The sequence below is a fragment of the Zingiber officinale genome, chromosome 1A, assembly GCF_018446385.1.
Source record: "Zingiber officinale cultivar Zhangliang chromosome 1A, Zo_v1.1, whole genome shotgun sequence".
Classification (NCBI taxonomy): domain Eukaryota; kingdom Viridiplantae; phylum Streptophyta; class Magnoliopsida; order Zingiberales; family Zingiberaceae; genus Zingiber; species Zingiber officinale.
This window is the reverse complement of record NC_055987.1, coordinates 155,287,355-155,309,142: the sequence shown is the minus strand read 5'-3', so window position 1 is coordinate 155,309,142 and position 21,788 is coordinate 155,287,355. Positions and strand designations below refer to the sequence as shown.

The window sequence follows — 21,788 nt, the reverse complement described above, 5'->3', positions numbered from 1 at the left end:
TTCAAACATTTCAATGTGGAATTTCTGCATTCTGATTTGCTGCTGAAGTTTCTTGAATTATGCAAACAACTCGTGATGCTCTTTCTAACCGTTATTATGGGAATCACACTTTATTTTGATCATTATGAAACTATTAAAATATCTTAGTTAAACACCTTACAATATAAAAGTATGACATTTTTAGAAGTTGGTGTGATGGACTAACTCCTCGAGAGTGATCTGGGGGCAGAGCATCACAAATAGGTGTGACATGGGTTAGATCGTTGATTGTCGCTTGATTACTTATTAGATCAATAGTGTTGGGGTTCAATCAAAATTTCACATTGGAAAGATTTGATAAAGATCATGGGGTTAAAAGGATGCATGATATCTCCATTGGCATGAGACCTTTTGGTAAGAGCCCAAGAAGAAAGTCATGAGGATCTAGGCCCAAAGTGATATGTGGACATCCTTTGACATAACAAATGATATCAGAGTCATGGTACGAACCAGATACCATGTTGGGTATGATGATCACCCGACATCGAAAAGAGTTAGAGGTATGCCAGATACGAGGAAAGATAAAAAAAAAATATCATTAATATTTATTATTTTCTCCTCTTGACTTGAATTTCGGAGGATCAACGTTAGGAATGTCTTCGTTGATTTTGATTTCGTTTTACAAAAAATTAATACTTATTATTTTCCTCTCTTGTTCTCTTGTTTCTAATTTGAACTTCGGAGGATCAACGTTAGAAACATCTTCGTTGATTTTAATTTAGTTTTACAAATAATAAGATTTTCATTCAGTCAGTCGAACTGTCACCTTTTTAGTATATAACAATAGATACTGTTGGTGACCTTTGGATAATTTCTAAAAATTATTTAAATTTAATTAAAATTATTTTTAAAAATAGAAATTACTATAAAATTAGTATAATAGTCATTTGTTGACTTCTACGATAATATTATAATCATTAAATAATTATTAAAATATTATAACAATCATATAAGAAGTGATTTTATTAAATTTAAAATGTTTTAATTAACTTAGTAAATTTTTTAAAATATGAAAGTATTATATATATATTTTTTATAAATTAATTTTTTTAAATAAATATTTTTAATATATTATAATAGTTAAACTGAACTACGGCATTAAAGTCGATACTCTCAAGTTGCTGTAACAGCATGAATTAAAAAAATTAGTCTCCTCGAAGTAGTACAATAGTTAAGACATAGGGTGTTGTCACATGAAGTCTTGAGGTCGAAACTCGACGTGACCGAGCATAACCTCTTCCATATCTTGATCATTTGTACTAATGACTAGTAGTCACCCATGATTTACTTTACCTCCTCTGTATTGGCCTAAGGACGGATTGGCGGGGGCGTTGGGACGAGCGAATTACCTTTTTGTCACATGAATTAAAAAAATTAGTACAAAAATATAATGAGTATTTTCTTTTTGTTTAATGAGGCTGTCTTTTTTAATGATTCAGATAATCAATTTTACTCTTATGTCTTCTTTTGATTTAAAGAATATAAAATATGAAGGAATAATGTCTTAGTCGTGAGTCATTTTGATAGTAGCATGTTTTATAAAAATCAAACACCAACACGTCATATGGAAAAAAAAAAATCAATATGAGCCCCCACGATAATGATGTCGTGGTAAATAATCTTTTCAATTTCTTAAATATTTAAATATAGGGTTTCAACTTTAATAAATTAATGGGGATGATCCTATCATAAAATTGAGAAGTTGGTTGACTAAGATGTGATTACTGTATTGATTAGATATGAAACTCGTTCCGCTATATGTAATAACAAGAAATGTTAGTGTCGAGTTAGGGAAGGGGTCCTCGGCGTTGACCCTTAACGCTCAAGTCAGTCACCAGAAAGAAAGAAGAAAATGGACAATAGCAAGCGCATACATAAATAGTAAATAATGCATACCTTCACCTGTGCATAAACCCCCTTCATATAGCACCTAGCGGGTGACATATACGCTCCTCAAGGCATAGACATATTCTTCAATTTGTCTTATGAAATGACCTCTCAGGAAAATGTCCCTTGTAGGATCGGAAAGACACTAGAGGGGGTGAATAGCAATCGTCGAAAATCGATAGCAAATTAAAACAGGTACGCAACAGAAGAATAAAAGAAGAAAAGAAAATAGAGAAGTCAAGCGTTAACACAAGTTGGTTTTACCTTATTCGGAGCCTTCGACGACTCCTACTACAAGGTTCGCACTGACGAATGCTTTCATTGGACAATCCACTAATAGTTCGAATGCTTTCATTGGACAATCCACTAATAGTTCTTCAATTTGTCTTATGAAATGACCTCTCAGGAAAATGTCCCTTGTAGGATCGGAAAGACGCTAGAGGGGGTGAATAGCAATCGTCGAAAATCGATAGCAAATTAAAACAGGTACGCAACAAAAGAATAAAAGAAGAAAAGAAAATAGAGAAGTCAAGCGTTAACACAAGTTGGTTTTACCTTATTCGGAGCCTTCGACGACTCCTACTATAAGGCTCGCACTTGACGAATGCTTTCATTGGACAATCCACTAATAGTTCGAATGATTATAGATTGAGTACAGGAACTATATATAAAAATTACTGATAATAAAGAAAGTGAGAAAATCTTGATCGATAGTTATCAGAGGAGCGTCACAGCGTCGCAGGAGTTTTTTCGATGCACAAAGCAAGAGTGAAAGTTGTAGCACTAGTTGATTTTCAGCTTCTGGTCGAAGGTCTTTATATAGGTCCATTCCGGGCGTCTAGTGTTAGTACCACGTGGTAGTTTGATGTAGTCAATTAAGTTAAGTTAGGTCTTGTGTATTTGATCCTTGTGTTTAAGTGTGCAGGAGCTTATGAACACAAGAAGTTGAGCGGAAGATCACAACTAGCGAGAAGAATGGCGCGCGAAGGGAGCCGACGGGCTCGGTGCATCTGAGGGATGACGAGGTATTGCGGAATAGTACACCAACTGATGAGAAGGACGCGTGCGGTGGTCCGAGGGACGAGAAGTCAAGGAGGAAGGCTGCTCGAGGAGAAGGCCGGAAAATGAGTTCGGGTAAGCCCAATTTCGGTTGGCCGAAATCGTCCAAACGAACGGAATAACGGAAGAGCAAAAACGGAGCTACTGGAGTTGCTGGAGACGCCTCCAATGCTGCTAGAGGGGCCCTCGTGCCTTTCTGGCATGGAAGACGCCTTTAATCACTTAAAGGTGCCTTAGACTGGGCAAAAAGTGGTCATAGGTGAGGATAAAGTCTTGTCCTTGTCTGCCTCGCTAGAGGCGCCTTCTAGCTTGTTGGAGGCGTCTTCCAGTCCCGGATAGAATTTTTCAGGGGTTATAAAAAGACCCCTGAAGCTAGGAAATAGACATCAACTCTTGTATTCATTTCCTAGCAATTGTCTGAGCATTCAACGAGTGTAAGAGGCTTCTCCATTTCATCGAATGAGACTTTTAGTGTTTTTCATTTGTCTTGGATTAACAACCACGTAGGTTGTAATCAAGTAAATTTCTTTATCTCTTTTTTCATTTTGTAGTTATTTAATTTACTTGTTATAATTATACTGTTGCTACTCATCTAAGTTGAATGTCAGGAAAGGTTCATTTTTTTTAACAGACAATTCACCTCTCCCCATCTTGCCGGTCCACTAGGACCAATCCCTCCAAGCGCCTGGATCATGTAGCTTGACCAATCGACGCACTCCACATCAACTTGTGGATGAATTTTACAGTTCGAGCGCCTAGACCGACTCCAAGGGCTTGGACCGACTCCGAGCGCTCGCAGCAGCCTCCAGGACAAGCTAGTCTGAGCGCTCGGACCTTCTTTTTTAGCACTTCTTCTCCTGCAAAAAAGGATTTGACTTTGACCTTTACGTTGGCTGCTATCTCTGTCCTTTGACTCGCACTTAGTGAGCTCCCTTTATCACTGCATCAGGGGACATTTGATATAAGAATATTGGATTGATGGACTATAGTGGTCAGTAGGAAATTTTTGGGAGGTTGGACAATCATTCTAGCAATGACATAGCTAGGATATTCAATTGTCCTTAGTTGTTGTTGTTCTATGACTGTGTTTTCTATGATTCGTTGCTTTTCAAGGTGTTGAATGAAATAAAAAAAAGTCCTTTTTTAAATTTGAACATATTATAAGTCTAAAAATCATTGGACTACTATAATTTTTAATTCAATAAATAAGTCTAAAAATTATTGGACTGCTATATTTGATCTCAATATATAAATCTAAAAATTAATGTCCTGTTGAACTATATTGGATTGAAAATATAAAAATTACTGGACTGTTAGATTTAAGCTCAATATATAAGCTTAAAAAATTTTTATTAGACTGTTGCGCTGCATTGGGTGGGAGTCTGGTGAAGCCCAACCCTGACTATATTATTATACCTTAGAATTAATCCGTGTAAATTGGGTATATTAATTTTTTTAAAAAAAATCCATTTATTATGAAGGTTTTGGTAGAATCTAAATTTAATATTCACCCTCGGATCCCCGTTAATGATTAATTAATTAGTAGAAAAATAAAATAGATGTTGAGAATTTCAATTAATTAAAACTTAAAATTTTATAGGGTAAAAATGAAAAAGACATCCTTAATTATTAGTAAAAAAAAATTAAAAGACCCCCACTATATTTCTAAAATACTTTAAAATCCTAAATATTTAACTGCTGGAGTAGTTTTAAAATAATTTTAACTAAACTAAAGTGATTTTTAATTAGATTTAAATAATGCTAACTAAGTTAAAAAAAAATAATATAAATATTTATTATATATGATCCTTTTAAATAAATTGAATAAAAAAATAATTTATTTTAATATATTATATCATTTATATAACTGTTATAATAATATTTTTAATATAAAAATTACAGTGAGATATTCTTTTAATTTTTTTTGTTAAATTGCGAGTTTTTAATTTATTTATAAAAATGTCTTCCTTTTAAATGACATTAGTTGATTTATAAAAATAATGATGCCTCTCTTGTATACTTATATATAATGATTCTGATAATCTGATCTACCATATTAATAATTTACTATATTTTTCTCTAAATATATATATGTATTTTTTTGTTTTTGTGGGTTCCACTGTTCTTTCCCACTGTACGGGAGGCACGACGGCGAAAGATACAGCTATGCTATCGGCCGTTTAAGTTCACCGCCTTGCTTTCTCCTCTCTCTCTCTCTCACTCAGCCCCGATCGCAAAAGTGTGATCTGTTTTTTTCCCTAGGTTCCTCTCATTCACAACCTTCGAGGGTTTTGCGAGTAGTAGTTCCGGCTCACGACTCCTACCACCGCTCGTGCATTTGGCGCTTGCAAGCTCTCTCTCTCGATTTCTCCAAGGTGGCGCTCTGTGGTTCGTTTCCTGCAGGGTTTAGGGGGCTTCTCGCAAAAGATCTCGCATTTTTCTTTTGGGATCTGTGGTAAGCGCCTCGAAAGTTCGATCCTTGGATCCTGTCCTGCGTCACTTGTTCTACGCTTTCTTCGTTCTGACGTCGATCCGGACAAAAATTACTTGGCGCCTTGCGACTTTCCCTCTTGTGTTTGTGTTTTCTTCCTTCTTAAAATTTTCACGGATTTGGGATGCGCCGTTTCTATTCTTGATTTGGTGAATGTTTGATCTTACTCGGTTTTTCTTCTTGCGATCTGCCAATTCTTTTGCCAGTTCCGTCTTTGAGCAAAATTCGCCCTTTTCCCGTCTAGGTGTTCCGTTATTCGAGAAGGTCGCGTCCCGCAATTTCTTTTCGGTCGTTTTTTCTTCTCTTTTTCTTTTGCAGATTTGGGACGAGGAACATTATACCTTTTGAATTGGGTAAACTATCATTTTCCTTTGGTTGTCCTGCTTGCGTATTTAACACTATTAGATATTCATTTCTGCTCTTCTTGCAAAATTAAATTTTGGTTCTTGAAGAATTCCTTCTAGGCTCCGTTCATTACTATTTAAGAAAAGAATAAGTTTGATTTACAACCGCACTAGTTGTTGCTCTCAGTGTGCCGATCCAAATTAAGGTGCCATTTCGAGATATAAGGCTAATTGAGAATTGCACGGTTATTTACGGTTCATAAAAGTGATTATTTCATATTTGTTCGTCGGTTTCCTGCTTGTGTTCACGGCGTCGTTTCTGATCTGAGAAAGTTGGTTGTAGATGTTGGATCCAGGCAGTTCAATGTGGCGATTTAGGCTTCCTCGGTCTATCGGAATCCCAGTCCTCGTTGTCGCTGCAATTACCCTAGTAGTTCTTTCTCATTGGTTCATAGGAGGAGGATGGGCTGCTAACCAGAAACTTGAAGTTGCAGTTAGGCCTCTGTTGAAGGGGCCTTCAGATCCTCCAGTTTTTGCATATTGGATATCCGGTACTGGTGGTGATGCTCAGAAAATTTTGAGGCTTTTGAAGGCAGTATACCATCCGAGGAACCATTATCTCCTTCACTTAGACTCAGGCTGTGATGATCTTGAGAGGAAATACGTGGCACACTCCATTGAATCCGAGAGGCTATTCGAAGCGTTTAGAAATGTTGATATTGTTGGGAAGAGTTATCCAGTGGATCGAACTGGACCATCAGCAGTTGCTGCAACACTTCATGGAGCAGCAGTTCTGCTCAGGCTTGATGCGGATTGGGACTGGTTCATAACATTGAGTGCTGTGGACTATCCTCTTGTGACTCAGGATGGTGAGTGCTATGATTCTCTTTTAATTAATTTACTTAGTCATGGTTAGCCTTGTATTTCTGTTGTTCACTGAATTTTGTGTAATTTCATGGTATTTCCTGCATTTGGAATATTGACAAAAAAAAATCTTGGTATTACTAAGGATGTGCCTTCACACAAAACTCACGGTGGAAACTGCATTCATATTCAAAACAATCAAGACAGTTGACCATATATTCAGCACAGGAAATCAAATGTTCTTTTCAATGTTAGACAGATAAGAAGCAGGAATCATGTGCAAGAAAATCTCATTAACCTACCATTTTGAAATTCAACCAACAAAAAAAGAAGTATTGAATTACTATAGTTACAGAGAGATCATGCTACAGCCAAAACTACAGTCTTCAGCAACGTTGATTACTGTACTTTTATTGCTGAAGACTCAATACTTGGTATTGCTTGAATTTCGAAATGGTACTTTCTTGCACATGATTCTTGCTTCTTATTTGCCTATCATTGAAAAGAACAATTGGTTTCATGTGCTGAATATATGGTCAACTGTCTTGATTGTTTTGAATATGAATGCAGTATCATCTTATTTTGTGTATGATAGGCAGTATATGAATGCAGTATCATCTCTTGTTTTAAATGGTAAGCACTGTGATGTGCTGATCTACAAGTATTTGAAGCTGACAACATCTGTACTGCATGATTGGTTGTAATTGAGCCCTAAAACCAAGATGATGAAGACTTCTGCAGTGAGTTACGATCAGGTTATCTGAGTAACTATAATGGCCTGCAGTAATTCCCCCATTAGATGCATTTGATCCAATATTGGATATCCACTGAATTAAATGTTCCCAGATTTATGTGTTCTTGCATAGTTTTTCAGGAAACATGCATCCAATGTTGTGACATGTGTCTTTATTTCCAAAACCTTTTTTATATGGGTTATCTTGTATTAATCTTCATGAATTCATTGCTTTCTCCTTTTTCTGTCTCTTGCAGATAGACTAAATACCTGATTTTTAATCAGAAAATATTTCTTATATTGTGTCTAGCTTATTTATGGTAGGAACATATTTAGTCGTCTATTTTGTAGAAGTGAACCAAATCAAATGAGATGAATGTGTATTTTATATATTGTGCTCTCCAAGATATTTTCCCAATCATGGGATGTTATTTTTATGATTTGTGGTTTTCCCCTTGTACAAACTACATATTTGTGCTTTGAAATTTTTACTGGTTTCAGAGTCAGAATATTTTATCGTCTAGGATATAAAGTATTGATCATGGCTGCAGAAGTCCATGTTTTTGATGTTTGTTTGATCAGTCTTTTGATTTCTGATCCTAGATGTTTCATATGTTGTTTCCCTGTTGTGATGCTTAAAATTTTATGTTTGTGCAGATCTTCTTCATGTTTTCACCTCTTTGCCTAGGAATTTGAATTTCATCGATCACACAAGTGATTTAGGTTGGAAAGAGTAAGCCTATGTCAACGACAGCTTACAATTCATATTTTTTCAGTCGGAATATTGTCAAGTGTTTATTCTTTTTTGATGCTAGGTATGAGAGGTTTGACAAAATTATTGTTGACCCCAATCTTTTTATGGAAAACAATACACAACTTTTAATCACTTCAGGAGATCGCAAGACACCAAATTCCTTCAAGTTATTCACAGGTGCACCAATTTGCTTAATGCAAACAATCATATTGTGTTTGTTTCTTTATTTAGTTTGTCAATGATGATGATGATGTTTGATGTCTTTGATATTGAATCTAGAATTTCTTGGTATAGTTTTGCGGCGTTTTCATCAACTTCAAAAGCCAAATTGTTATCCAATATATTACAATGGTATCAGGAAGAAAAAATTTGTTTTTGCTGTTTTAGTACTTATCCTTTAGATATTGTAAACAGGTTCTCCGTGGGTGATTCTTAGCAGACCTTTTGTGGAGCACTGTGTGCATGGCTCAGACAACCTTCCTCGAAAATTGCTTATGTACTTTGCCAATGTAGCCTACTCGACAGAAGCCTACTTCCAAACTGTGATATGCAACTCTCCAGAATTCCGAAACACAACAGTCAACAATGATCTGAGGTACTTTGTTTGGGATGATCCACCGGGATTGGAGCCCCTTTTTCTCAACAAAACACACCTGAAGGACATGACGAGGAGCAGAGCAGCGTTTGCTAGGAAGTTCATGGAAGAAGATCCTGTTCTAAAGAAGGTGGATAAGAAGATGTTAAGGTACAAATCAAGACAGCGATGCTTTGGAAAAAGTGGATATAGAGCAGTGAAGAATTTGGAAGGTGATCCCTGTTTGAGCCAGGTCAATGTCAACATTGTTAGGCCCAGTATCTCAGCGATGCGGTTGAGAAGTTTGGTGACAGAGCTTATCTCCTCAGACAGGTTGTATTCAAACCAGTGCAAAATCTGATATAGTGATCTATCTATTATTTCAAAGTCCAGCAATTTTCTTATCTCACTAAACATGGATGCTCAATCATTCATTGGAACACAGTAGTTGGACAATATACAATCCCATACCTACTGTGTTTAGCAACAGCTGAGATCGTTATTGGATCTAGCTTCAATTCCAGGAAACAATTGAAGCAATAAATGATTAATTTTTTCCAGCTTTTTGTTTACTTATCACACATGTGAATTGAAGACTATGTTTTAGCTGCAACAGACCTTATGGAAGAATGAAGTTACCTTATCCTTCGCTGCAGCTAGAGGTCTTCCTATGTTTACACATCTTTTATTTCTTTGAAGAAGTCAAGATGGGTCTCATTCTTTTCCCTTACTGCTAATTATTAGTCACCAATCTTCGACCTCTCCTAAAATAGAGAGATATTCATTCATAGTGTGTTTCATATTCTTTAGTGCACAATAATATCAGGTTTGTTATGTAAAGAGTGATAAATTCACATGCCCCTTTGTGGTGGTTATCTACTCGTCTGTGCTTCTTCTTTCTTGCTGGTGTAACTTGTATCTCTCACTCTTGGCATATTATAGTCCCTTATGGTTTGAGTATTCTGTGCTACTCTTTCACATTCTTTTCCCCAGCTTTACTGGGGCAGATCTGCAAGAAGCTCTGTACCTGTTCTTTTTACTACCATAACTAATCTGGAATCCGGTATCAGCAGAAAGTAGAGCTGGTAAAGATGACATTTGATTCGAAAGATTAGTTACATATACAACAAACAACAATACTGATGTCTCTATCTTTTAATTGTCCTTTCTGCTCATTCGCTTAAACTAATAACTGAAATTCGAAGCTTATTATTATTCTATAACTTGCATCGCTCGACCATAAACCAATCCATTCTCTTACCCTAAATACTGTCTCTATAAATGATTAATATGATTAAAGGAGTCGAGAGAGTAAATTAAGAGCCTTCGGTCTGTTGTAGACTTTTGAGATGCCATAATCCTTCAAAACTAAATTTTAGCACATAAACTTGGATTAGCGTGCATTATTGGCATAATGGCGATGTCAATAATTCATTTTTAACTTGCTTAACAAACAAAGATGTAAAGTTAATGAATCAAAAAATACGATGTGAGAGAGATATTATTGTGAATAAATAAATAAATTATATATATAGACACTCGGGTGTATGTAGGGCGCTCATTCCAAGTGCATGCCCCGCGTGCGTGCCTAAGGGGACAACCTATTAGGAATACAATTAAAGTATCACATTAAAAATATATAGAAAAGATTATGAATTTATAAAATGAAGATATCTTCATTGGTATGAGACCTTTTAGGAGAACCCAAAAATAAATCCATGAGGGTTTAGCTCAAAGTGGACAATATTATACTATTATGGAGATATTTAAATTTTTTTTATCCTAACAATTAGTATCAGAGTAAGGTCACTCAGTCGCTCTTCACCGGACTAATTGCCGAAAGAAGCACAAGCCAAATCCATTATTCAGATATATCCATGTTGGTGGAACCTTGAACGTAGTAAGGGAGGCCCTGAACAAGTCAAGAGTAACTTGATCCTTGAGGGGAATAATGGTGGTCCTTTGTTTGAAGGGAAGATTGTTGAAAATACAATCAAAGTCCATAATGTAAATACATGGAAAAGATCAAGCATTTATAAGATGAAGATATCCCTATTGGTATGAGAGCTAAAGTCCAAAGTGGATAATATCATATTATTGTGGAGATATCTGAAATCTTGTAGTCCTAACACAACTCACGTGGTAGTCATCTCACATAAGTTTAGCTCATCACACTTCTTACTATCGCACCATAACTTTGGAGGCACCCTGAATTTTTTTTTTTTTTGATAATCTAGGTATCTAACTTTTCGAACCAACTAATCCTGAAAGTGATTGATCCGACCCCACAGAACTTTTCCATTGAGCACCAAAATAAATTCAAAAATATAAGTAGCGGATGGCTTAGTAACACAACATCCTAGGTTTTTTATCGCACGAGAGAAAAATGTCTTACAACGCGTTGTAATTGAGAATCGAATCGTGAATGCATGGAAGACTACATAAGCGCTTTGGCCTTGTCAATCTAGACACACACACAAATCCAGTTCATTGACTAATCCCGGGGACAATTGGCTTGGTTCTATAGAAGTTTCTTATCTTCAAGGTAAATTGGGAGGTGTTCATAGTGGTCTATCCAAATGACTCCTTGTTACAAATTCACTATCCATTAGAGAGAAAATCCCTTATAAATTTGCAGCAATTTGTCTAAGATCCGTACTAAAAGATCTAACCACTACACTATAGCCTTGGGAAAAAAGCATAGTTTTTCTTTAAAGTCTAACCATTGCACCATAGTCTCATAATATATATATATATATATATATATATATATTTTAATTGGTACCAAATATCTAATTTGTGTCGACTAATCTAGAGATGGTCGACTCTGTCCAACGAAAATAGACTTGTCTTATCAAGATTTGAATCAAGATATGTTGGGTGAGAAATAAATGTTATATCCATATGGTCTATAAAATATTGAATTTATTATTGTTTGTTAATTATTTAATAACTAATTAGTTTCTTTTTCTATATAAATAAATTTAATAAAGTAAATAATAATAATGTTCAATTATTTGAAGATGAGTGAATTTTATATTATTTTTTTTAAAAAAAATAGATATAAAAAGTAAAAAAATGAATAAATGGATAGTGGAATCATAAATAATCAATGTTAATATTAAAATCAATATAAGTGTGTTAATAACATGGAGGTGTTAATATAATGGTTAAATAACATATTATTTAAATATGTGATATATATCAACGTTCCAAATCGTGATCTAGTCTATATGGAAGTTTTTCATCGGTCATCAAGATAAATCAGGAAGCGCTTGCAGTGAGCAATCCATCAACCCAAGGTTTTTAAGTTAACCACTCATTAAGAAAAATTTATCCATTAATTCACTGAAGTTAGGATTTGATTCTTAGATGCTTGGTAAATTGAGAAGACCCCCTGTCGTTGCACCATTGCCCTGCGAAAAAATTATATTTTTAGTTGGCACCAAGTATCTTGCTTATGCCAACTAATCCTAGAGATGACTAATCTGACCCTACGAAAGTTTTCCATCAACTACTAGGGTAAATTAAAAAGTGTTCGCAACAGGCGACTCATCAGTCTAGTGTTCTTTTATCAATCATTGGCTAAGAAAAATTTATCCGATAATTCACTGAAGCTAGGAGTCAATCCTTAGATACCTAAGAAACTGGGGAAACGTTCTGTCGCTGCACCATTATCCCAAGGCTTAAAAAAACATAATTGGTATGTGTGTGTGTATATATGCTTCTTGTACGACCGTGAGCGACATCTGATGTGGGTGATCTGACACGACCAAAACTCAAATTTTTTAATCCCTCTCTTATTTACATGCAACAACTTTTCTCTCTTTCTTTTTAAATTAAAATAAAATTCTATCTTCTATCATTACATGCAACAATCACTGTAGTACTGATGCTACAGCGGTATAGCAGCTACTATATAGTAGCTGTTACAACATTATAACAATTATAGCTGTTACAACATTGTAGCAACTATAACTGCTACAACATTGTAGCATCTATAGCTACTACAATGATACAGTAGCTATTATAACGGTGTAGTAGCTGCTACAGCGGTGCAGTAGCTATTACAACGGTGCAGTAGCTGTTACAACGGTATAGTAACTATTACAACGATGCAGTAACTGCTACAATAGTGTAATAACTATTAAAATTGTATAGTAGATGTTATAACTATGCAGTAGCTACATAATAATTATTGTAGTAACAAGTAGCTGCTACAACATGTAGCAGTTATTATGTAATAGTTGTTATAACATTTATAATAGTTGTTATAATATTGTAATAGCTACATCACATTTAAAAATCAGTAACATAGTTATTGTTGCATGCAATCATAGGAAAGAGACATGAAATTATTTATTTTAATTTAAGAACAAAGAGAGAAAAATAGTTTATTTTAATTTAAGAGGAAAGAAAAAAATTGTTATATACAGATGAGAGAGGAATGAAAAAAATTAGGTTTTCACCGCGTCAGATAACTCATGTCAAATTTCATTCATGACTGCACAGGAGGTATCGGGTAATATATCAATTTCGTGTGTGTGTATATATATATATATATGATGAAAAATATAAATATTTTTTAGTTAGCAAAGGGAGCAAAAAAAAATATAATTTTACAAATTATGTAGAGGTGAAATTCGTCATCCTGACCGTCCTCTTATTACTGTCATATACTATTAGGAGGGAATAAATTATAAAACTAAAACCAATCGCCACATGAAAGGGTATTTACATATTTTCATCGAGAATCACCCCTTGCTCAATTTGCACAGATCTACCATGTGGTGACCGATTCAGTTATTCCCCGAGAGCAAAAATAAAAATATAGATCATAGGCAAGAAAGTAAGTATAAGGAGCAAATAAATAATTATTTTAAAAGATGATTACACTCATTCTAAATATCTCTCATTATAACACATCTTCAGATTATGTAAAGAAAAATAAAACACAGAGTCAATTTATAATTGACCATAAGTGACTATAAAATATGAAAAGTTTTTTTCTAATGCATATATCAAGAATTGATTTATATCGCATTATAATAAATGGTATCCTTCTCTAATTAATTGGGCACATGTGGGACCAGAAAAAAAAACATTTTTTTTAATAATTGAACCGAGAGAAAGTAGGTTTGATTCAGTTTCATCGTGAATATAATTAATAGTTGTTTGGAACATATAAATTGTAATTATTGATATTAGGTGGAGTAGTGGCCTAATTATAGAGTCCCTCCCGCTTCCGCCATTTCCCATCTCTTTTCTCTACCGCCGCTGCCGCCTGTGTATTTCTTCAAGTTTCATGATTCTGATTCTCTTTTTCTCGCCTTTGATACTTCTGGATTAAATTACTTCCTCTGAACAAATCTCCTCCGTTTTCTAATCTTGTGTGACGCTGGAATGGTTGTCCTCTGTTATTTTTTGTTTCTATGATTTGATTTTAAAGAAGGATTGAATTTCTCTCTCTCTCTCTCCGTTGTTTGGAATTTTGGCCGGCACATCTCGTCTTGCATCAAAAAGATTGGATTTTGCTGCAGCAGAATTGTTCTCGAGTTAAATCTACTATACCATGACGTCGTGCCTCCGAGGCGGCGGCGGCGGCGGTGGCGGGACTTACGTCTTCGATCTCGACGTTGTGAAGACGTCGTCTTCGTCGTGGTGTCGTTCCTCGCAATCTTCGGCCTCTTCGTACCCTTCTTCCACCCTCTCCGATTTGAGCAACTCGCCGCCGCTAGCAATATCTATCAAGAGGGCGAGAACTCCCCGGAAGCGGCCCAACCAGATATACAACGAAGCCGCCGCCCTCCTCTCCGCCACATACCCCGCCGTCTTCTCTGCCGTCAAGAGTCCAAGGCTTCTCCTTTCCAATACAACTAACCCATTCCACCCCTTTCCGGAACCCCCCGATCTCCTCCCCCCTCTGCCGGTCCTCAACGACGCCGCATTCCTAATCCCAAACCCCAATCCACCGTCCGCCGCGGCCGCAGTCCACTTCCACCTCAAGCGAAAGACTTTCTTAACCGCTTCCGAGAAAGATTCCGCCGTGAGTCCAGCAAGCGACGTGTCCCGGGAGTCGAATTCGCCGGAGTGCCCCATCGAGGACGACTTCGACGCAGAATCCATTCTCGAATCAGAGGTGGCACAGGGCATCGACAGCATCATCGGCAACCTCACTGTCGATACTTCAACCACCGACTCCACGAATTACCCCATTAACTCCCTGCTCCGGAGCCTCGTTGGGCGCAGAATCTCCAGCAATTTCGAGCTCGGCTTTGGATTGCGGCGGGCACCGAGAAAGAGGGATGAGGACAAACAGTGGAGTTCAAACTCAGTGCCGATGTCAGACATAAATCCAAACTACGAGCCTCCTTCTCCTCCAGCGCCGGAGAAAATCGAGGTCGTGAACCCGGAACAGGGGAGGCTGAAGGCTGCACTGGGGCTCAGGCTGAACCATGAAGAAGTCGTGAGAGATTGGGCCGATCGCGGTTCGGTTTTCTCCGACCGGTGCCAGTCGTGAGAATTGTAAATAAATACTAATAAGAATTTTTATATTTATTTTGTTACAAATGAAAAAAAAATCGATTTCAGAGCAGTGACAGGGTTCAGCGTTACAAAGAGAAGAGGAGCGTTGTGTACTCTCAGCTGATCTAGTGATAAATGAACTAATCCAAGATTCCAGTCTTAATTTGCTACAATTAAGAGTTTAATTTTATATTTTATATATCATTAGGGGAATTTAATTTTATTTCTTCGAATTTAATTGTGGTTTTCATGATCCGAGATAATAATAATAATAATAATAATAATAAAAGAAAATTAAATATGATGCACGCTGACCAAAATATCTATAAGATTTATTTATTTTTCTCACCAAAATATATTCCAAATTTATTTATTTTCTTCGGTTTACTCGCGTTCTGGTCTGGTCTGGTCCGGTCCCTATATAAGATCTAGAAGAATCCTAAGAGTTGCTCTTGCGTATGCTTTCTCTCTCCCCTCTACGAGATCTCACCAAGCCCTCGTTAAATCGTCCCATGGGCTGGTTCAGGGGTCGAGGATCGCCAGTTGCACATGAGCATAAAATCTTGATCTACTATGCTTTAAATTTTACTCGACCCCAGTCATCTTTCCTGCCCAATTTAATTATGATTTATCTCTTTGGATATGTGGGGCCGGACCCAAGAGCCGTTAAGGTGGAGGTTTCATCTTTTTGCAACCAAGCCCTCGTTAAATCCTAGGTCGATCTCGTGCTCGTCTGTTAGTCGGAGCTTACTCACTTAGCTCTTGTCCAGAGTTCTTCTCCTGTATTCATCCATCTAGTAATCAGGTAGACCGGATCAGGTTCTGCTTGCTTCTTCTATTGTTTTTTCTTCCTCTATATGAAACTATGCTCTGGGAAGATCTTTCTTTTCCTTTCGATTTTGGTAACTCATTCAAAATTTTAGACCTACAGGTCGGAGTTTTCTTAAATGTATTTTTTTTTCGCTCCCTTTTGATCTTTTTAGTTGATCGTTTTGGTACTGCTGCGTGAGTGTTTTTGTGTTGGTATGGTATCAAGTGTACGACTTGTCTCTGTGTCGGTAGTTCTTCTCTTTCTATGTGTATAATATTAACCTTTTTATAGTAGGATAACCGATAGGTTGTCATGGATGATATCGTACAATTTTCAGGTGAAAGATTGGTTTTTTGGTGAATTGCCATGGGCTGACCTCAATTTATTGAGATAGACATTTTGTTAATATTATGAGAATCTTGTTGTTCTTCGGATTTGAGCTTGAATTTTTAGAGTTGAAGCTATGTTTTATAGTTTCTAGGCCTGTTTTTGAAAAAGATGTCAAATTTGTGAATATCATAGGTAAATAGGCCATATCCAATTGTGCGTGGCTATATCAGTTGTACAGTTTGATGATTTTATTGGACCCTTTTATGTGACTTGCTTATTTAGCTTTCTGCACTAAATTCACGGGGTTACCTCGATCATTTTGTTTATAAAAAATGATATTTGTTCCAGTTTCACGTTGTCATCTTTGTGGCTGTTTATGGCACTAGATAGATTTAACATGTATGTTTTTTTCTAAGAGCTTTAGTTTTCCCTTGCTTGGTCTTTCATTGTATTTATATTTGATACTCATTAGGAAACAAATTTCTTAAATGCTATTTTATTCTCCTCTGCCTTGACTTGTTTTGTCTGAGTTTCTATTTTCCCAACAATTAAGGAAATTGGCTGATTATTTTATTCCGCCCAACTTTTTGGAATCCATTTAGTCCAAGTTAACTATAGTTGAATTATCTAAGCCTATAAACTCTTTTTATTAGTCAACAATCTTTCACACTGCTTGAAGTCCTTCTCAATTTTCACAGTCCAACTTATAACTCAAAATCATTCACTCACCAGCAATTCAATGGTAACTTCATGATCACATAAGGAATTCTTTCCAAACACATTATAGTTACACCATGATCAAGAATGTTGTAGGCCAACCAAAATGACCAAACTAACTTATTAATTTGTTTCTCCCAACCATCAAGCCAAAATACTTTAGCCCAAGTCAATAGTGGCTTGCTCATCTCAACCTATAAAATGAGTTACACAATAGTTAGACAAATGACCGTTGACAGTGACAAGTGTGTCTAGTGACATAAGAAATTTCCCATAGTATCATGATTGAAACAGATACAGCACGGTTCAGTCTTTTCGTCTTTGTATGATATTTACATATGTCTATAGTTAATATAAAAAATATATTAATGTCTCATATGTACGTTTCTCTCATATAAAAATTAGCCCCTAGGCTTTTGTGGCACCTATTGCTCGATTTGTCAAAAATTCTGACATATAGCATATCTGTTTTGTTTTTTATCTTCCAAAATTTGGTAAGACAAGTGGCTTATGTTGGTCTAATTTTTTTTTTTTATCAAATGTCTCTGTAGACATGGCTGGACTGGCAACGGAAGGATCACAGTTTGATTCTCGTCAATATGATGCAAAAATGAACGAGCTGTAATGCATCTTATATATTCATTTTGCTTCTGTTATCACTTATAAAGAGAAAATTTTGAGTTTAATTTTTTCTTTTTACGAATGACACTCCCTTTGCCTTTGTTTTTCATTTGGCAATACTAACATAAGCCATGTTTTTCCATTTCACTTATTTTCCTGTGGTTTATTCAGGCTAAATGCTGATGGGCAGGATTTCTTCACATCATATGATGAGGTTTGTGAAAGCTTTGATGATATGGGACTTCAAGAGAATCTTCTTAGAGGCATTTATGCCTATGGTAAGCTAAAAGCACTCTTGAATTATTCACTTATTTTACAGAAGCTGAAGGATACAAATAACTTTAGGCTGGACATTTATTTACTCTATTTTATAGGTTTTGAAAAGCCCTCTGCAATTCAGCAAAGAGGAATAGTTCCCTTTTGCAAGGGACTGGATGTTATCCAGCAAGCACAATCAGGGACTGGGAAAACTGCAACTTTTTGTTCTGGAATTTTGCAGCAACTTGACTATGGTTTGATACAATGCCAAGCCCTGGTTCTTGCTCCAACCAGGGAATTGGCTCAACAAATTGAAAAGGTCATGCGATCACTTGGTGACTATCTAGGTGTCAAAGTTCATGCTTGTGTTGGTGGAACAAGTGTCCGTGAGGATCAGCGTATTCTTTCAAGTGGGGTCCATGTTGTGGTTGGTACTCCAGGTCGTGTCTTTGATATGTTGAGGCGGCAGTCTCTTCGCCCTGATTGTATCAAAATGTTTGTCTTGGATGAAGCTGATGAAATGCTTTCACGTGGATTCAAGGATCAGGTCTCAATACCTTTTTTCTTTTTGCTATATTCATTTCACCTTCACTCTGATTACTTGACAATTGAGTTTCTGTGAATTTTATGGCGCACTTACCTTGCAACCTTAGCAGTCAAAGGAATACAGTATCTAGTTTTATCTGATCAAAATTCTTTACATTGTCTAAATGTTTTATCTGATCATTTTGTTCTCAAAAGTTTCATTTGGTGATTCTGGTGAGGACTAGAATTTAATGCTTATGATTTGTGGTTCGTGTTTTGCATTTACTGCTAAATATTGCAAATTTGTAGATTGAAATGATGTAGAATGTGCTTTCCATTATTTCACAAGTGTTAATTTTGCTACTTCCCTTAATGTGTCTTGCATATAGCCAGCCATATAATTTCCGAAGTGGACAATTCTCTGTTGTTTATTAGCCAACATAGATATTTTATCAGACGTTAAGATTGTTTTAAAGTATTTTACTGGTAGGTGAGCTTCTACTAAGATTATCTGGTTACTGGTTTAACCCTTTTGTCAGTCGAATGAAGTATGAATACTAATATCTTTTTTCCTATGTTAGTGGTCCCATCTTTGCCTTTAAATATAAGTATAAAATTAGGATAATATATAATAAATCCTAGCAAAAAAGTTAGTCATTTTTCTTAATGTCTTTTGGTATATTTTCTGCCATGAATTCATTGTCTTCAGTAGGATCAATTATATTGCTATAAGATGTGGAAACATTAAAATCACCTTTTTTTAACAAAAAAATTGACTGTATTCATTTTTTTCTACATCAGATATATGATATCTTCCAACTACTTCCTTCGAAAATCCAAGTGGGGGTCTTTTCTGCCACAATGCCACCTGAGGCCCTGGAGATTACCAGGAAATTCATGAACAAACCTGTTAGAATTCTTGTGAAGCGAGATGAACTTACACTGGAGGGTATTAAGCAGTTCTATGTGAATGTTGAGAAGGAAGAATGGAAACTTGATACCCTTTGTGACCTTTACGAGACATTGGCCATCACTCAAAGTGTCATCTTTGTTAATACCCGACGCAAGGTCGACTGGCTGACTGACAATATGAGAAGCAGAGATCATACTGTCTCGGCCACACATGGTGACATGGACCAAAACACCAGGGACATCATCATGCGTGAATTCCGTTCCGGCTCATCAAGAGTGCTCATCACAACCGATCTTCTTGCTCGTGGTATTGATGTCCAGCAAGTCTCTCTGGTCATAAACTATGATCTACCGACTCAGCCAGAGAACTATCTCCACAGGATTGGGCGAAGTGGGCGATTTGGAAGAAAGGGTGTCGCCATAAACTTTGTTAACCGCGATGATGAGAGGATGTTGTTTGATATCCAGAAGTTCTACAACGTGGTGATTGAGGAGCTGCCTTCCAACGTTGCTGACCTGATCTGATCTATGGAGTTACCCTGTGATGTTCTGTATCATTAATGTCCTTGTAGGTCTGTTTTCCATCAAGTTTTTGTTAAGCTTGTTCCATTTTCAGTGGGTAAGAGTTGACCTTTTTCTTTCATAGTAATTTGAAATAACTTGCTATGTCATCCTGCAAAGTCTTGGAGCATCTGAACACTCATCTTGTAAGAGCTGTGGAGGACTGGAGCAGCAAGCTAACGTGTGTTTTTATAAAGGAAGTATTTTTGTTATCATATTACTTTGGTAAATATAAGGATGCTTTATGGATTAAAATAGATTTTTAACTTTGATTTCTTGTTATGCAAGAAGTGACTCAGGTGTACATTATAGTTTTGACCCGTTCGATTTAATGTTGCAAGATTAGGAAATTTGGTTTTCATGTGCCTCCAAGGTTCCTTTAGTGTGGTATAATATAAACCCTTGAAAAGATTATGTGATTTTTTTATATATATTTATAATTTAGGTATATGGGTCTTGGCTCAATTAATCCTGGAAGCGGGTAACCGTCTCTCGTTCATCCCCGGGTAAATTTGGAAGCACGCGGCTGCTTATCCAGCAGTCGACATTTTAGATCCTTTCTAGCTAGTGTTCTAGTTAAGTCGGCCTTAAAGACCAGATGGAAAATCTAAAAGAGGAGGAAGATTGAGTCTAGTTCTATAGCTATTTGACTTTTAAAATATAGTCGACGTTGACTTTTAAAATATAGTCGACGTCGAGAGCTCCGAACCAAACGTATCCTTAATGTAAACTCTAACTTAATGTAAACTCTATAGCTATTATAACTTTTAACCAAACACATCCTTAATGTAAACTCTTGATAAATATGGATTTCAAGTTCACTTGGCACCAAGTGCATGCTCCCATATTGCTGTGGCTTCATTACAGTCTGTAAGAAAAATGTAATGAGAGATGAATGATCTTTTGGTAGACAATTTCATGATTTTTAACATCAAACGGAGAATAGAGAATATAACCAGATAAAAAGGAAAAAGAAAATTAAGAAAAAAAAAACAAGAACGGCCTGCTTTTGATGTGTAAAAAGAACTGTGAGGTTGATCTGTCACGTGGCTATTGTGAGAGTTCCAAGAAAACAAACTACGTCATATTGACGCTTCGTAACTCCTCTGTCATCATGCATTTCACATGAATCAGCCAGTTACTGGAGGACTTAACACGAATGTTTTTCTCGGTTGCGTTCACCTTACTTTTGATCTATATCTCGATTCTCTTTGACGTTTTCCCCAAATCCAATCGAGTTTAAAATGATTGATTAATTTTGATTTAGAGTTATTTTTTTAATGAACTTAATTATTATTACATTTGATTTGAATTTGATTTAATTAGATATTATTAATTTGACAAATATTATATGTGGATTTTGAGTATTTATACTATTCGTCCCATAATCATTTGTAGAGAGAAAATTAGAAAATTGAACAATTCATTATATAATTATTTTTTTCCCGACTTCATTGGTATCAACCTTTGCTTGATCATTTAGATGTTATTAGGCTCTTAGTTTAAAAATATTTATTTGTTTGAAAATTTTAAAATTTTAAATTTATTTGATTTATTGTTAAATTTGATGATATAAATTTATTTATTTATTTTAAAATTTTTATTTATTTATTTATTTACTATATTGATAAAAAAATTGTTGACGAATATAATTTATAAATTTTATTTGTGAATATTATTTATTAACAACACAATGATTATTATATCCAAAAGAATATTCGCATATCTCTACAAATTTGAGTCTAAATTCTTATAATTTTATGTCCGAACTTTATCCAAAAGA

At 35.8% G+C, this 21,788-nt stretch overlaps 3 protein-coding genes across 6 annotated transcripts; all 3 read left to right on the top strand.

Moving 5' to 3' along the window:
• The first annotated feature begins 5,115 nt into the window (after positions 1-5,115).
• On the top strand, positions 5,116-9,705 carry LOC122038106 (beta-glucuronosyltransferase GlcAT14A-like). Of its 4 annotated transcripts, none has more exons than XM_042597697.1 (5): positions 5,116-5,440; positions 6,164-6,689; positions 8,075-8,150; positions 8,233-8,348; positions 8,586-9,705. In XM_042597697.1, exons 2-5 carry the CDS (start codon positions 6,164-6,166, stop codon positions 9,104-9,106), a joined length of 1,239 nt encoding a protein of 412 aa, XP_042453631.1. In that variant the 5' UTR covers positions 5,116-5,440; the 3' UTR covers positions 9,107-9,705. The 4 variants fall into 4 exon arrangements, with proteins under 4 accessions (XP_042453631.1, XP_042453630.1, XP_042453633.1 ...); XM_042597696.1 differs by lacking the exon at positions 5,116-5,440 and adding an exon at positions 5,473-5,740; XM_042597699.1 differs by lacking the exon at positions 5,116-5,440 and adding an exon at positions 5,479-5,625.
• Positions 9,706-14,317: 4,612 nt separating this feature from the next.
• LOC122005382 (protein CHLOROPLAST IMPORT APPARATUS 2-like) lies at positions 14,318-15,265 on the top strand. The gene has a single exon (XM_042560411.1). The coding sequence runs from the start codon at positions 14,318-14,320 to the stop codon at positions 15,263-15,265; it is 948 nt and encodes a 315-aa protein (XP_042416345.1).
• Positions 15,266-15,964: 699 nt separating this feature from the next.
• On the top strand, positions 15,965-20,199 carry LOC122038105 (eukaryotic initiation factor 4A-like). Its single transcript, XM_042597695.1, has 5 exons — positions 15,965-16,075; positions 17,680-17,749; positions 17,921-18,027; positions 18,124-18,554; positions 19,334-20,199. The coding sequence occupies exons 2-5, from the start codon at positions 17,682-17,684 to the stop codon at positions 19,967-19,969; spliced, it is 1,242 nt and encodes a 413-aa protein (XP_042453629.1). The 5' UTR covers positions 15,965-16,075; positions 17,680-17,681; the 3' UTR covers positions 19,970-20,199.
• The last annotated feature ends 1,589 nt before the right edge of the window (positions 20,200-21,788 follow it).